Source organism: Alosa pseudoharengus, unplaced genomic scaffold, assembly GCF_046254945.1.
Source record: "Alosa pseudoharengus isolate Yale_2024_CS ecotype anadromous, Long Island Sound unplaced genomic scaffold, YU_APseudo_1.1 YU_APseudo_1.1_scf_5, whole genome shotgun sequence".
Classification (NCBI taxonomy): Eukaryota; Metazoa; Chordata; class Actinopteri; order Clupeiformes; family Clupeidae; genus Alosa; species Alosa pseudoharengus.
Genome location: NW_027468837.1, coordinates 18,010,804 through 18,027,154, shown reverse-complemented (window position 1 = coordinate 18,027,154; position 16,351 = coordinate 18,010,804). Strand labels below are relative to the sequence as shown.

The following is a 16,351-nucleotide window of genomic DNA, read 5'->3' as shown; positions in this document are numbered from 1 at the left end:
CAGATTAGTTCTGAACAGTTATTTCTCTACTGGCTAAATTATCAAAAAGGTGCTTTCTCTTTGTCCTCCGCAAATTAGTTCCGTAGAGAGACGTTAGAATAAATTAGCGTTTGCGATTGACAACGTTGTGATAAGTAGGCTTTGCAAAGTTAACTTGAATGCATCAATTCTGAACAAAGTTGTGTAGGCTACACCGCGCCAGTTGTAGTCTGCATGAACAGTTCTTGAAGACACTGTTTTGATTTGCATAGGGGAGGTGCGGGCTGAAGCCAACCTGTTTGAGGGAGAGCGGTGCAAGGAGAGAATGCGTGCTCTATCGAATATCTCTACAATGAAATAATGTGTCTAGGCTAATCTATATTTTCAATAAGCAATCACTGCATGCCTATGGAAACAATAAGTCAATATATTAGAGATATCAAGAGTAACGCAGGAATGGACGTTACAGTTATTCAGTAGCCTAACTGTAACGAATTACTGAAATTTGAATTGCACTGACAATAAGTAGACAGCAAATTAAGATATTTTTTCGTTTTGTGGAGCGGCACTGGTAGGCTTTCAAAAGCAGATTTCGATTTTCGTTAACCACTAGCCAATCCTTATGCCATACCGTCTAAATCGAGGTCATTTTTAATTATGCATGATTTATTTTGTTATTGAATTCGTAGGCTGGGATTCCTCTCTGCAACAATTATGTTTAAAGGTAGCCTCCTGCTTTTTCAGAAGGGGCGGCAGGCAGGCTACTGACAGAGCGACGTGCAGTGGCAGAGCGACGCACAGAGGCTGAAAGTGGTAGGCTACTAAAGTTTCACGCAGCTTCACGTCACGTAATGCGCGACTGAAGTGGCCATTTCAAAGTAATGCCCACTGTAGTATGCCTATGTTTCTCTTTTCGTTGCTGAGTTGCAAAATGATTATCAAGGAATTGTGCATCGAAAATGTCAGAGCCAAGGTTCACACTGACTCACTCCCTGCTCCCTGGTTTATTTCTTCACAGAGTGCATCCCAGTACCTTCACTTCCCCTACTGAATGGTGCAGTGGTGTAGAAATCAGCTTGATAATCATGAGCCCAGATAGCCAACTCTCTTCCATTTCTCCAAGACCCATTTTTTAGGCTTGTGTGGTCACTGTAGGGTGGTGCATGATGATGGACAGATGTTAGTATGGACACTCTACTACACAATCGGCCTCTTTGTGGAATGTTGTGGATGCCTCAGTAGCTTTTTGCTTTGTTCAGACCAGAAGACATACCCTTCCTTGCCCTGACAATTATTAGCTTTTGGCAAAATACAAATCAGAATAGAAGACATTACATAAAACAATTCAGAAAGGAAAAACTAAATAAAGTCCATACATCAATGATGAAATGTAGGCAGAGAATAAATATATAGTTATGTGAAAAAACTGTTAGTGCTGACAGTTGATGAAGCTTTATCAAGGCACCCAAAGTGCTTTACAGTGAGGTGGGAACCTCACTAATTACCACCAATGTGTAGCACCCGCCACCAGAGTGTATTTAATGTGTCTCTGTTTCTGAATGTGAGGTGAGAAGCTGTTGTGTAAGTTGTCATTTTGTCTCTGATAGCGACTTCATGTACAGTATATTTCCATTTGATATGTAAGTAAAGAGTGTCTTTGTTTCTTTAAGTGGATCTGCTTCTCAGAGCTCCCACATCCTATGTGTGTACCGTATATGCCAGGTATGCAATACTGCTATTTTGACTTCTATTGAGCCTATTTTTAAATAGGCTGTTGTATTGCAGTGTAATGCTCAATTTTAATTGACTTATTGATTGTTTCTAACACTGATTGATTGATTGTATTCTGATTACTCCTGGCATTACAATAAATTGTTATGTTAGCCATTCATCTGTTGCTTTTTAGAGGTTATTGGCTTTCAGGGAACTAGTTAATCAGGTACTAACTGGGCAGAGTGTTTTGTTCTAGTTAAACTGCATGAATCCCTGAAGGCTAAGCCAAACCGTATAGTCCCTAAGATAGGTACATAAGTTTACCAACAAGCCGCAGTCAAACTATAGAGAGTCACTGAGTAGAACTTAGTGTAATACCGTCAGTCACTGAACTGAGAACAACTGCTTGTCGTAGTTGGACTCTATGATTTCAAATAAACATTTTCTGGAGGTGCATATTACTGATTATTTGGATTATTTAGATAATTGCCATAAATTTGGAGTGAGATTGGTCAAGAGATTACTCTAATTTAAAACCACCTCTGGATAATGCACCGGATAATACAGAACACGCATTAACTGGGCCACTTAGGTGACAACCAGTCCAGACCTAGTGTTTTACCCCTGCAATGGCAGCCATTATGTGCCAGATCGCTCACCAAGAACCAGCTTGAGGTGGAAATTGAGGGAATGAATGAATGAGCCAATAACACTGGGTGTTGATTGGCAGGCCAGATCCAATGATCCGATGACAATCTTGGGAATAGCCAGGACACTGGGGAACCCCCTACACTTTTTGTATATCAAAGCATCACCACATTCCATGTGCATTATATATTTACCAAATAAAGACATTCTGATTTTCAGATATGTGCAATGACGTGCTGGAGGGCTATATGTCATTACATAAAAGAAAGTTTAGTTTATGTCACTCTAGTCTCTCTTTATGCAATATGGGAAGAAGATGGAGCTACAGTATGCCAAGCTGACTGTGCATGCCCACAGCAGACTGTTGATTCACAGGATTAAGAGCCATGGCTCCTTACTGCTGCCTTGATGAATACTTAGAAGAGTTACATAAACCACAGCTCTTCTCTCTAGCTGCCTCTGTGGATCATCCCCTTAGATCACTTTGTGATCATGGAGCTTTACAATGGGCTTAGCAACAGTGAGGTTAAGTAAATTATCTGGAATATTCTTCTTTCTATTCTGTATGTTGTGCCTGTTGAAGATAAGAGGGCTCATTCCCACCCAGGCTTTAGTTAAGTTTTAAAGTATTTCCCCCAGAGTCCTTTGACAAATGTAAGACAATTACATCATCACTTCTTTTTCAACCAGCCCACCCCCCCCACTCCCACCCAAAAGTGTAGCTTGCATAAAGCCTGATTCTATTCTATTCTATTCTATTCTATTCTATTCTATTCTATTCTATTATATTATATTTTCATGTAACCTGATAATTTGTGGGTTTGCAGAGTTCACACTCTCCAGTCTCTCAGACGTGGGCAAGACGAAGACAGGTTACACTTCGGTTATAACTTCTTTTATTCACACAACCAACTTAGACAGACAACACAGCCTAACGCGCGGTCACTTCTCCCCAGCTTCACTCTCTTCTAAAAACTGTCCTGTGGCGAAATCACTCCCCCCGGAACCAAAACACCCAACTCTCAAATGTATGGGGAACTAAAATCCTAATATGTTAAGCATTCACCATTACATTAACAGAGGAATGGATGAAGACTGAATGAAATAAAATTATATTAAACAAAATAATAATATAATAAAATCATTGTTTACATTCATATTACATAGTGACCGAAACTCTTTCTCCAAAAATTACCCCAAAATGTATGATCATGACCATGATCTTGTGCCCAGAATCATGGTATGTCCCTGAGACTGGTGAAAAGACTGCTTCACATATCTGTTGCACTCATTTGGAATGCAATAAGTATTTGAAATGCTTGTGTTGACAACATGATCCTCTGAAGTGGGTTGCGCCAGTTAGTCTATAACTCCCAAAGGTGATAACATAGACTTTACCTTTGCAAACAGTGCTGCTGTGTGTAATCACTGCACCCAGGTATCGTGCCAACATGAGAATTACTGTCTCATTTTACATAGTTCTACACATGGTTAATACGGAAGTCACACCATGTCAATAAGAACATTTTGGAGTTCTTAAGAAGTCTATTTTGTCACTCTTGGGAGCTATGGGCTAACCCGCTTCCAGTGAGCTATGCTCAGCAAGGCTAATATAATGGTGGGAGTGTCAGAGACTGGGTTATTGCATGCACAGAGAAGAAAATGGTATGGATTGTCTAACTCTGGCTGGGGTAGACAGCAAATAAGATAATTTCCCGAAAAGTTGGTGAGTTCCTTTAAAATCAGAGGGATTCCAATGGACAACACTTTGAAAATGTTACAGAACAGGTCATTACACAGAAGGCACACTCTGAGTGCAGCTCATGTGTGATGTTCTTTATCTTTGGACTGTCAGGGTGAGAGGTGCAGGTGTCTACAGAACTTGGCTGCCTTCAACTTAACAGGCAGCAAACAGTAACACCTTAGGCGATATCTTTCAGTGAGCTGGGGCTTGGCTTGCACATGCTGTGAAGTAAACAAAGTCAAGGACATGTGCAGAGCCAGTCTTTTGCATTGTCAAACGGCACAAACCGAGGGTAAAGAAACACCAAATGGACATTTACAGTTTTTTTTATATGGATGCATTGCAGTCCATACAGTATGCAATCGACACAAATGTCAACAAATGCAAACATGCATGCAATGCCTTTTTTCAGAGTATAATATGCAGTGTGCTGTTGCATAAAGGTAATAAAGAATTGTACAGGACATGTTTGTTTATATGAAGGCTCAAATAAACAAAAAATGTCACTTAAGGTGACATAACATAACATGCACTTTTACCCAAACAGCTTTACAAATAATGTCTGCTTCATGACTAAACGTTGGTGGTTCAACAGGCCTTTTGCATCCCAAATGACAGTCACTAGATAATGCAAGAATCCTCCATACAGCAGTACACACTACCACGTTGCTACAGTGCATCATGTGCAGGACTGGATATGGGGCAGTTTGTATATTTACTGAATATTAATTGTCCAACATGCTGTAGACAAGCAATCAAGCAATGCGGCAGTATGGACATACTGTCTGAGCATACATCCCAAAGTGCCAAGTCACCCTTTCCCATGGGTCATGTGCACATACCGTCATCACAGATCTATTAGTCGGTTCCAACTGTCTCACTTCAGGACGCGCTGTTCAATCGCATCGACATTTTGCACAGTTGCAAACACAGTCATCACACAGTTGTGGGATGTAGCTGACATTACTTAATATTACACAATGAGAACGCTGATCAGATATTGTCATACTGTATTTAAGCAGTGAGTGTGTGCCGAGAGGCTCTCATCTTGATCCAGGGTAGGATTATCTCCTTAAGCCTGCTATCAATGTCCTGCACGAGTCTAATTGCGTCGCCAATGTTCCAACAATGCAGCATTAACCCCTGGGACGCATGTCCACTGAAAACAAACTCTGTTGCACTCAGATGCAGGTTAAAGTAGCCTATTTTTTTGTCACACCTGACCTGAAATTACATTACTGAGGGAAGTAAAGAAGAGACAAGTAGCCTAACCTAACTTGAGCGTGCACACAGACGGTCTTTGATGTTGCGTGTGTTGAAACCTTTATAGACCTTTAGGCAGTGATACAGTGCAGCCAATAGGCTACAACTAACTTTATTTTTGCACTGGATCGGTTTTGATTGATTCACTTTATTTTTGCACAATTGGTTTCACTGAAAACACATGGCAGTCAATATTTACATAAAGTAGGCTAGACCGTATAAATTCATCTTGTGAATAAAACTGGGAATATGGAAATGTCGTGACAGACCAATTTGTTGCCCGGAAACTTCAATCTAAGTAAGGACACTGCTTAGATGAATAAGCACCTAACCTTGATATGATAGCAAAATGTGCTGACCTGTCTGCAAATAGGCCTAATAACTCGCGTGAGACAGATAATTGCTACGCGTGTAGGCCTAATTGGCCACGCCACGAGTCAATTATTTAAAATATGAATTAAGGGAAATAATTAATCAATTTGATGAGAATATACATATCTCCTCTAGGACCATGTTTAGGAAAAAGTGAAATTGTATTTATTCATTCAGATCCGTAAAGGCATTAATCAGAATGACTTTAATCAAAATTCTGAAACTTTCCCACGATACAGATGTTTCTCACGCGAGAGATATTTCTGTCCTGGATTTAGACGGCTAATGGACAGGTCAGCATCTGATAAGCGATGTGGTAAGATCATCTCAGGTGACTCCTCCCCGCTGCAAGCTGAGAAGAGGCAGCGGCTGCCCTGGAACATTGGGTAGTTACATCTATAGCCTGCCTCAGCCAGTGCCGCTCCTTCACAACCGCAGGTACAGTGTTCTTTTTATTTTAAGTATAGTAGCCTAAAGTAAGAAATGATAGTCAAGATAGATGTGAGAGTTTACATGTCTTTTGTATTCTTATTGGAATTATGTCAGCTTTGGTTTTATTATTCAAGCCACAATGTAGGCTAATGGTTGTCTTTGAAATGTGTTTGGGCTAGTCTTTTTTCATAGTCTGAGATTCCATAGGCCTATGAGGTTTTATGTCAGCTTTGCATAAAGAAAGGCTAGTGTAAATTAATGATAATCAGTCCTCCAATAAGTTAGATTGTCACAAAAGGCCAGTTCTCTTAAGGAAATGGTTATAACAGCAAATATTGTTCATATGCTTTTGATGGTGACGGTGATACCTAAATATGACATAAGTTGCTTATTTAACACTAAGAGTGACTGACTGGTTGGTGAAGATTTCGGGTCATCGACCCAGGGGGTTGTGCCAGTATAGAGCAACCCAGATTACACCTAATCTTTGTTTCAAACTGGGAGGGAGGCATAGAAACTGGAGGAGAGTCAAATATGAAAGGCTTATCCTCTCCGTTCCGCTTTCCCTAAGTGAGAGGTTAAAAAAAGCTTCCCTTAGCTGCTCATGGAAGACATTTTATATAACACTAGGGTTTCATGGTAGATTTCATAGTCCTCCAGATGTGAATATTTTAGTGGTAGCCCACTGTTACTGTCATACCCTGCAGGTAACTCAAGATAATGTTTCACTGAAATGCAGGTAGTTAGCAGGTATATCAGAGACATGATAAGGCACAACATGCCTAAATCTGGACAGTAATGCAACAACATGACACCATGTTTAATCACTGCAGGAGTCAAAATTAATCTTTGAGCTACCATGGGTCGTAAGGAGATTCACGGCAACTGGAAAAAAGTCATCAACAACATCAAGGACCTCTTTGACTTCAGAGAAGTTCTGGGATCGTAAGTACCAAGTTCTTTTCTCTTGGGGTCCTTGAATAGAAAGCCATTCACATTTGGTTATAAGCAGTATATTTTATCTGCTATTTAGCAGTATTTTATCTGCTGCTCTTCTCAGACACTTGGTTGTTCTCACATTCTTGGAAATTCAGTCATTCAATTCAATTAATTCATGGATTAGTCTTGAGGTTGCACTCTGCTACAAAAGGCCAGAGAACCTTACCAGATTGGCTGGGTGTCCGTGAGAGCCATTTCTCTTTACAGGATAGAGGCCTTCTTTGCCAGCTGGATAATCCCTAGTCATGGCTACAATTGGGATTAGCAGATCAGCCATTTTTGTCAATGATGCCCTGAATCGATCCATTCACAGTCCTGATGGGACACCAGTGGAGAGGAACATGTAACCGTGTTATGTAGGTACAGTATGTACTGGATGTATCACAACAGTTTGAGAATGTACAGGAGCCTTTCAAAGAAGTCTTTTTCCAATGAAACACATTTCTCAAAACAAGATGAACAAAACTTAATTAATAGAAGACATATTTAATCAACATTAAAAGAACAACAAAGAAAAAAAAGAAGAAAAAACAGGCAGATAAGAGGACTACTACGACCAATGGATTGTTGCCTTGTTGCCACACATCACAAAATACTTTGACCCCTCTGGGACAGCCGACACCTTCTAGGCTCAGAGTGTTCAGGTTCAGGCCATCTCAAAGCTATCCATGCTGTCTGGGGGCAAGCAGACGGTTCTCTCTGCCCCCTTCCAAGCAGCTTATAGCCTTCAGCACAGCTCATACCTCTCACAGTACTCAGGGATGAATGAGAGGCTTGACCCGTGCCTGTGGAGGCTGACGTCACTCAGGGAGGGAAGAACATCCTAGCACTGATAAACGAGGGGATTACAGCAGTGTGTGTGTGTGTGTGTGTGTGTGTGTTTGTGTGTGTTTGTGTTTGTGTTTGGAATGGGTCGTTAAGGATGTGTGTATGAGTGTTGAATTCAGCTGTAGCAAATGGCGAGAACAAATTATATTTCCCTGTCTGTGTGTGTGTGTGTGTGTGTGTGCATCACTGAAGAACAATAGTGAGATCATTTTAGAGTTTTTAGATTTTAGATCAAAAATCTTTTCAATTATTATAAGGAGTGTATTACATTTTTTGAGAAATTCTAGTTTTAATAGTATAGATTATTCATTGATACAGTAGAGATACAATACTGTAAGTATTATTGGTTTTTGGCGAGATATGAGAATTAGATGACAGAGCTGGCCACAGATCCAGTCTGTCTGTCTTTGAATGAGAGGCATGACCTGGACCTGTGAGCTCTGACGTCAGCCAGCAAGGGAAGAACATCCTAGCACTGATTACTCAGGTGTCTCTAAGTCTGTGTGTGTGTGTGTGTGTGTGTGTGTGTGTGTGTGTGTGTGCATGTGTTCAAATCTGTATGTGTGAAAACAGAGGAATTTAAAGAAAGTCTGAGTTAACAAAGAAAGTCTGTGTGTGTGTGTGTGTGTGGTAAGTATAAGTATATATACTTTTTTGATCCCGTGAGGGAAATTTGGTCTCAGCATTTTTCCCAATCCGTGAATTAGTGAAACACACTCAGCACACAGTGAACACACAGTGAACACACAGTGAGGTGAAGCACACACACACTGGTGTCGGTGTTGGGTGTAGGCCAAAACATTACAAAGCAATGCATTACTTTAATCACATCACATTTGTTTTACATTGCCACATTCATTTAAAAATCACTCTAGTAATTATACACATGTAAGAGCACTACTATGTTTTGGGCTGGGTTTCATTCACCAACTAGCATAAAAGATGGAATTTGTGTATTGTCGATTAGCCAATGTTGTGGAATAATGCAAAAGTAATATAAGAGGAAGTGTAATGAAATTACTTTCCACAAGGAGAAAGTAGCCAAAGTCATGCATTGCTGTTTCTTATGTTAGTATTGAGTAATTTGTTACTTTTTCTTGGTAACAACCCTAACAAACTGACTGCTGGTCAGTTAGCAGCTGATTCTGCAGTGGAGCAGGCAGTGTGTTATTGTGGAAACCAGGCCATTTGTTGTCCAGGCATTTGTCTATGTTTACATACTGTATACATATGACAGAGAGAAAAAGATACCAGTTGTAAGGATGCATAGCTATCCGCATTATCATAGATGTATTAAATGATGTTTTCATGATTGTTTATCTATATGTGTGTGTGTGTGTGTGTGTGTGTGTGTGAGTGTGTGTGTGTGTGTGTGTGTGTGTGTGTGTGTGTGTGTGTGTGTGTGTGTGTGTGTGTGTGTGTGTGTGTGTGTGTCTATGTATGAGAAAGAGTATGAGGGAATGCTGGTCTGTTTGGGGCCAAAGGACCTTGTATGCCTCCATATGAAAAGACTAGGGTGGTGCTGAAGACAACTGAAAGCCTGTCAAGTCATCTATGAACAGATATCAGTTCATTCAGAGTTTTGCATTTTCTACACTCTTAATTTTACATTTAAGGGGGCCAAATACTCTTTTAGCGTTTTTGGCTCACAGTTCATGCATTTAGATCAACAAAATGAAATCAACATGACTAAGTTTCAGAGTAACATGGCCCATGCGCAACTCTTGACCCCACCAGGGCCTACCGTTGTATAACAGACATGCCCTGAGCGCTAATCCTGCCCTTAGAACAGGTATTTGTAGCCGTGACCAAAGATAGAACCAGCCTCATTGGCCCACTTACCTGGAAAACATGTCACAATGTTCCCGGGAGGGTCATCACGCATGCAGCCTGCCCAGTGCTATATGTCCACTTCCCACATCAATGCAAATTATGGCTTAATAGAGTTTTTTTAAACTCTATCTATTAGTGTCATCAATGATGACTTTCACCGTTGGGAAGATGATGTATTTATGTATTAGAAATGGGGAGTCATCATTGAAGTCGGTGCCTTCTTGACCGAGATAAAGCCAAAAATGTATTTTTGGTTCATGCGGATTAAAGCCAACAACTCCCAGAATTCCCTGCCTTTCAGTGCTCTTCGCTGCCCTACCAAGCAACTCCCCCAGAAAGTAGCCAATGTAGTCTCCAGCCTCTGGCCAAAAAAAACTCAGATGATGCAAAATTATGATTTTTGCATCATTGGAGGTTTTTTTCCAGACAAAAAATACAGATATCTCTCGTCTCGGGGGACATGAGGGAGGGAAGAACGATCATTTGACTGATACAAAGCTTAATGCTAATCGGTGAAGTATCCCTTTAACAGGCTTTCCTCAGTGTGTTCTTAGCGAATGTCCTAAAAGGCTTACATGTCTTTATATGACCAAAATGGGGACAGCTAAGGCAGACCTCTCCTTAATTCTCTTACCTCTTTTTGAGCCTGGCTTCCCTCAAAATTTAGATTACAAATCGATTTATCCCAACCCTGAGTTAACATCCATTTCTGTTGACCCCATTCAAATAAAATTTATTATACAATCTGAAATGGACTAATATCCATCAGTCTCTATTTTTTGTGCATGTCTGCCTGATGTTCTTCACGAGACGCTGATTGCCTCCATTCCTAATGTGTCTGTGCAGGGGCTCGTTCTCTCAAGTGTTCCTGGTCAGAGAGAAGAAGACTGGAAATTTCTACGCACTGAAGTGTGTGAAAAAGAAGCTGCTCCATCACAGCAACCTAGAGAATGAAATCAACGTGCTCAGAAGGTAAATAGGACAAACAAATGGGTCTTACAATGGGTCTTGTAAAGGGGCCCAAAACACTTATTTACATTTGTGCGTCACAATGTACAGAGTACAGGTGCAGATTTGTGGAGGCTTGACAGGCACTGTCTGACTGTTTTTCAGCATCAAGCATTCCAATGTCATTGGTCTGCATGACTTCTATGAGACCCGGACACACTACTACCTCGTCATGGAGCTGTAAGTACTTTTCAATCATAGTCCCCTCCTTAGCCTCTGAATCACTTAAGGTCTCTTTTTGTGGATACACTGTGACCACTAAGCAGTGGCCACAAAAGGCCATCACTCTAAGGGCTAAGCTACACCAGGCGCGTAACTGAAGCGTTCTGTTCGCGTTGCGTCTGCTGCAACAATTAGCTTCCATTATAATCAATGGATGTAGCTACATCAGACGTGACAGTGGGGCGTACGTTCGAAAAAAATAGACCATTCATCTAAAATGGATTTTACGCGTCGCGAACGGAACGCTTCAGTTACGCGCCTGGTGTAGCTCATACCTAAGCAGTCAAGAACTGACAACTGAGCAACTCTGAGCATCTTAACTGTATATTTCTGGGGTGACCGTCCCTCTGTCTCCCTCTGTCCATCCCACAGGGTTTCCGGAGGAGAGCTGTTTGACCGGATCATTGACCGGGGCATGTACACGGAGAAGGATGCCAGTCATGTCATCAGACAAGTGTTGGAAGCGGTCAGCTACCTTCACAAGAACAGCATAGTTCACAGGGATCTGAAACCAGAGAACCTGCTGTACCACAACCCTGACGAAGATGCCAAGATCATGATCAGCGACTTTGGTCTGTCCAAGATGTCTGACCACGGCGTGATGTCTACTCGCTGTGGCACCCCTGGATACGTTGGTACGAATACACTAGGAGACTAAATATGTAGAGTGCAGCAGCATTTAGATTTCAATAGTCGCCTACGGTAAAGAGTGTTGTTATGTTTAACAAGTATTTCAGATATTACAAACCATAAACATACAATTTAAGGGCCTGACATTAAGAGTAAGATTTCATGGGATGTTCATATTGGATCACTGCTGCTTGGAATATTTTTATATTTCCGTCTGGCTGTTTTACACCATCTGACCTGCATGACCTTTTGACCCTTCAGCCCCAGAGGTCTTGGCGCAGAAACCATACAATAAGGCAGTCGACTGCTGGTCCATTGGAGTCATCGCATACATCTTGTGAGTCTTTCTCTCCCTCTCTCACACATACACACACACACACACACACACACACACACACACACACACACACACACACACACACACACACACACACACACACACACACACACAAAATAAAACACTTCAAATAAATTACTTTATAATGATTCTTGTTTTTCCTACTCTCACTCTTTTTCTCTCTCTCTCTGCTTGTATATTAGGCTCTGTGGCTATCCTCCTTTTTATGAGGACAACGAGACCAAGCTGTTCTCTAAGATCATGAAGGCAGAGTACGCCTTCCATTCTCCTTACTGGGATGAGATCTCAGAATCAGGTAACTACCTCCTGTCCCTCTTTGTCCTTTCCTGTGCCCTATTGGGCAGTACTCTTGGCAGCTCTCACCACTGAATGTAAAAGACAAACAAGTCTCTATTTTAACTACCATTATGCATCTTGCAAGATTACATTTTAAAGAGGTTAAAGAGGAACAATATACTTAGCTACGTATATGTAAAATAATAAATCAGTACAACTAATTATAGACTAACTTGAAATGCACTGGCTAAGGTGTGAGAGGTGTAGGAGTGTGAGATGTATGTTTGACTGACTTCCCGTCCTGGTCTCTTCTTGTGCCTAAAGCAAAGGATTTTATCCGACACATGATGGAGAAAAATCCTAAAAAACGCTATACCACAGAACAGGCTCTGTTACACCCATGGTGAGTTGGTGGTGGTGGTGTGTGTGTGTGTGTGTGTGTGTGTGTGTGTGTGTGTGTGTGTGTGTGTGTGTGTGTGTGTGTGTGTGTGTGTGTGTGTGTGTGTGTGTGTGTGTGTGTATGTATTCATGCATGGCTTAAGCATGGTAAGCCTCCAGTTTATGGTGTGTGTTTATGGTTTGTGGTGTGTTTGCAGGATCATTGGAGAGACAGCGAGTACTAATGACATCTACGAGTCAGTCTGTGAGCAGATACAGAGAAACTTTGCTCAGTCGCGATGGAGGGTAAGACAGCAAACTTTTCTTTCTTTTTTCTTTCTTTCTTCTTTCTTAATTTCTTTCTTTCTTTCTTTCCTTCTGTATCAGTTTGATATAATTAAGCATTAAGCATTAAGAAAACAGCATTATATAATTAAGCAGAAAGCATACATTTTAGACATGACCAAGTTTATGTGTGTTTGCAGTTTTTACTGATGCAGGATTACATTATGTATACATATTATTGTGCACTGAATTGTGTGTGTGTGTGTGTGTGTGTGTGTCGGGGGGCTCCACAGAAAGCCTTTAATGCAGCGACAGCCGTCAACCACCTCAAGAAGCTTCAGCTGGCTCACAACGATCCCCCAATGTCCCCCACGGGTGACGTCCCCGACATTGAGGTGGTGGACATGTGCTGTCCCGGCCCACGCGACAGCCACCTGGACTCCAACGGCAACCCACACGTCAGTGTGCCGCTGAGCGGGGAAGTGTCAAAGGGCCTGTGTCCACTCAAACCCAGCCACACAGAGCCCATGCATGCCCTGGTCGTCACTGAGACCGGCAAACACGCTTACCAGTCTGAGCCTCAACTGGACAGTGCTCAGAGGTAGTGTTGCACCCCCTACTGGATATCTAACTTTTGATTGCTGTTTGCCTGTAACATGCTAGACTGCACATATGGTAGTTGGTGTTGCAATGTTATATTTAAAATCCAGTATAATATTTCAAATTCATTGTCTACCATATTCCTTTGCTTAATTATTTTCTAACAACTGGTAATTGTGTTTTTCTGTTTTTGCAGTGGGAAGAGAGGGACTAATCAAATAGGTCAACCTCTGCAGACAGGGATATGTTCTGTTATGTGATCATCAAAAACTGGATCATGTGACTTTTGATTGACAGGTTGGTTGCCTGTTAACGTTAACATGTCTGAATACATATTAGCTTTGGAATTTACCTACATTACCTTATAATTGAATAATAACATTATTAAGTCACTTTCACCCATCCCTAAACCCAAAGTTTTTTTTCTTCACCATCTATTGTTTTTAATTCATTTTCTTTACTGTTTTGCAGCCCCTGTGGTTAAGCTGTTGAAGCTCCTGAGTGACTATCCACTGAAAGTCAACTTGAGGAATTATTTGGAGTTCGCTCAGTCCCAACACTCTAGAATGAATTCAGGCGCTCCACAAAAGACTCTCAGTCCATTTGAACGCTTTCACACAGATATGCACTTTAACGTGTGACACGTCACACTGCTTTTAGAGAAATGTAAACGGTATAAACTGAATTTTACTGTAAATGCCGAAGAAGGGAAGGAAAGTTGTCTGCAATGCTGAACATTCCCAAATATAACAGAGCATGCTCAGTGTCAGCCAGGTGTTTGAAGCTGCCTTGAATGAAAAAGAATCGTCTTTAACACAAGGTTGGCTGAACTGAACTGTGTTGATCCATATTATGGCTGAGAACATTTTGGTGCTCTATTTACTGTATGAGTGTTTTCATGTCTGTTCCAGACAGTGTGTCATTCTTGTAACACACATCTTGATGGTAAGCTCATTTCCCAGGCAACAGGGCAAACAAAGAGAGCACACAAATGCCTGAATGTTCAGTCATTTAACCAAGTATCAGTGGCCCTCCAGGGCTTGTGACCTTATTTTCATAATGCTACACATTTGCATGTTGTATTTTTATCATTATCATTTGTCTTCTTTGTTATTTATGATATATATTTATGTTATTTGTATACTCACACCGAGCGCAGTGACTGTTACTTTTTCAGCATGGTCTAAATGTTTGTAATTCATCAACAAGGCAAAATGTAAGCCACACCACTGTGTGTTGGTCGAAAACATTCATAGTCGTGTGAGAAAAACTAACCGCATATTTGGGATGAGGGATGATAATATATGTGCCACTTCTACAGTAAAGACTGCTGATAGGCTTCTGCAGTTTTGCTACTGTGTACAGAAATTTTACAAGTTTTTTGCACAGGCTGACAACCTGTGGCTATATTCTGCATGAATGTGTTTGTTTGTGTGTGTTTTTGTATAGTGTGTGTGACTGACAGCACAGTAGATACTGCACACAATACATATGGCTTCCATATGCTTCCATATGAGATTATCACAGACCTCTTCAACGGGGGAGTGCAACAGTAGAGGATGCTGAGAATGTTTGCTGTAGTGGTACTCTGCGGAAGGCTGGACCTGTCTTGGAGCACTCCTCCTTACACTGTGGACAGATCACAGTGATGTGTAAAAAACCCAGTATTGTATGGAACAAAAGGACTCATTTTGTTGTCATTAAACATATTTATTCTCAGATCTCCAATACCTTGTGTCTTTATACTGGTTAATTAAAGCACCCAATGTAGCACCACTGAGATGCATTAAAAAGTGGAAACGGTACTGCATGTACTGTACTATAGTAACAATTTAGTGTTTGTGTATTACAACTCGAAACTCTAGAAATTATTTTCAACTGTGAAAATAATTTACAAAAAAATAAATAAAAAGAAATTACAAACTTGCCTCACACTTACAAATATATTTTACAGTCCCCCCAAAACATACACTGTATGTTTTTGCATGGCATGAGTCATTATTTGCAAAAGTGTAAAACCATCAGATATAATTTTGGATTTTTTTTTTATTTTTGGATAAAGATAAAGAACTCCTGTATATACTATTATATACGTATAACTACTGTAAAAGAGTAGCCTGTGCAAACTCCAGCACAAACAGTCCTCTACAGACTCTACACAATCTTCCACATACAGTAATGAGTAACGTTTCACGCCTGAAATGCATTCCTGCCTGTATTTTCACTATCTTCAGTGACAAACAAATGTTTCATTCTGATGGTCATGGCACTGACATGTTGATTGGCACATATATTTACCTTTGAGACATAAACTAATCATTTTGAGCTAGTTATCATGGCACACACACACACACACACACACACACACACACACACACACACACACACACACACACAAAATAAAACACTTCAGATAAATTACTTTATAATGATTCTTGTTTTTCCTACTCTCACTCTTTTTCTCTCTCTCTCTGTCTGCTTGTATATTAGGCTCTGTGGCTATCCTCTTTTTTATGAGGACAACGAGACCAAGCTGTTCTCCAAGATCGATCATGAAGGCAGAGTACGCCTTCCATTCTCCTTACTGGGATGAGATCTCAGAATCAGGTAACTACCTCCTGTCCCTCTTTGTCCTTTCCTGTGCCCTATTGGGCAGTACTCTTGGCAGCTCTCACCACTGAATGTAAAAGACAAACAAGTCTCTATTTTAACTACCATCATGGCATCTTGCAAGATTACATTTTAAAGAGGTTAAAGAGGAACAATATACTTAACTACGTATA

At 40.8% G+C, this 16,351-nt stretch overlaps 1 protein-coding gene across 1 annotated transcript; it reads left to right on the top strand.

Annotated features, from left to right (window-relative positions):
• The first annotated feature begins 7,010 nt into the window (after positions 1–7,010).
• Positions 7,011–13,573, top strand: camk1ga (calcium/calmodulin-dependent protein kinase IGa). Its single transcript, XM_076269164.1, has 9 exons — positions 7,011–7,096; positions 10,658–10,783; positions 10,925–10,999; positions 11,414–11,676; positions 11,933–12,008; positions 12,212–12,324; positions 12,630–12,708; positions 12,902–12,989; positions 13,262–13,573. Exons 1-9 carry the CDS (start codon positions 7,011–7,013, stop codon positions 13,571–13,573), a joined length of 1,218 nt encoding a protein of 405 aa, XP_076125279.1.
• The last annotated feature ends 2,778 nt before the right edge of the window (positions 13,574–16,351 follow it).

Coding starts and splice junctions, on each gene's coding strand:
- camk1ga (XM_076269164.1), top strand. CDS start 7,011: ATGGGTCGTAAGGAGATTCACGGCAACTGGAAAAAAGTCATCAACAAC. Junction 10,784..10,924: donor GAAATCAACGTGCTCAGAAG/GTAAATAGGACA, acceptor ACTGTTTTTCAG/CATCAAGCATTCCAATGTCA. Junction 12,990..13,261: donor TTGCTCAGTCGCGATGGAGG/GTAAGACAGCAA, acceptor GGGGCTCCACAG/AAAGCCTTTAATGCAGCGAC.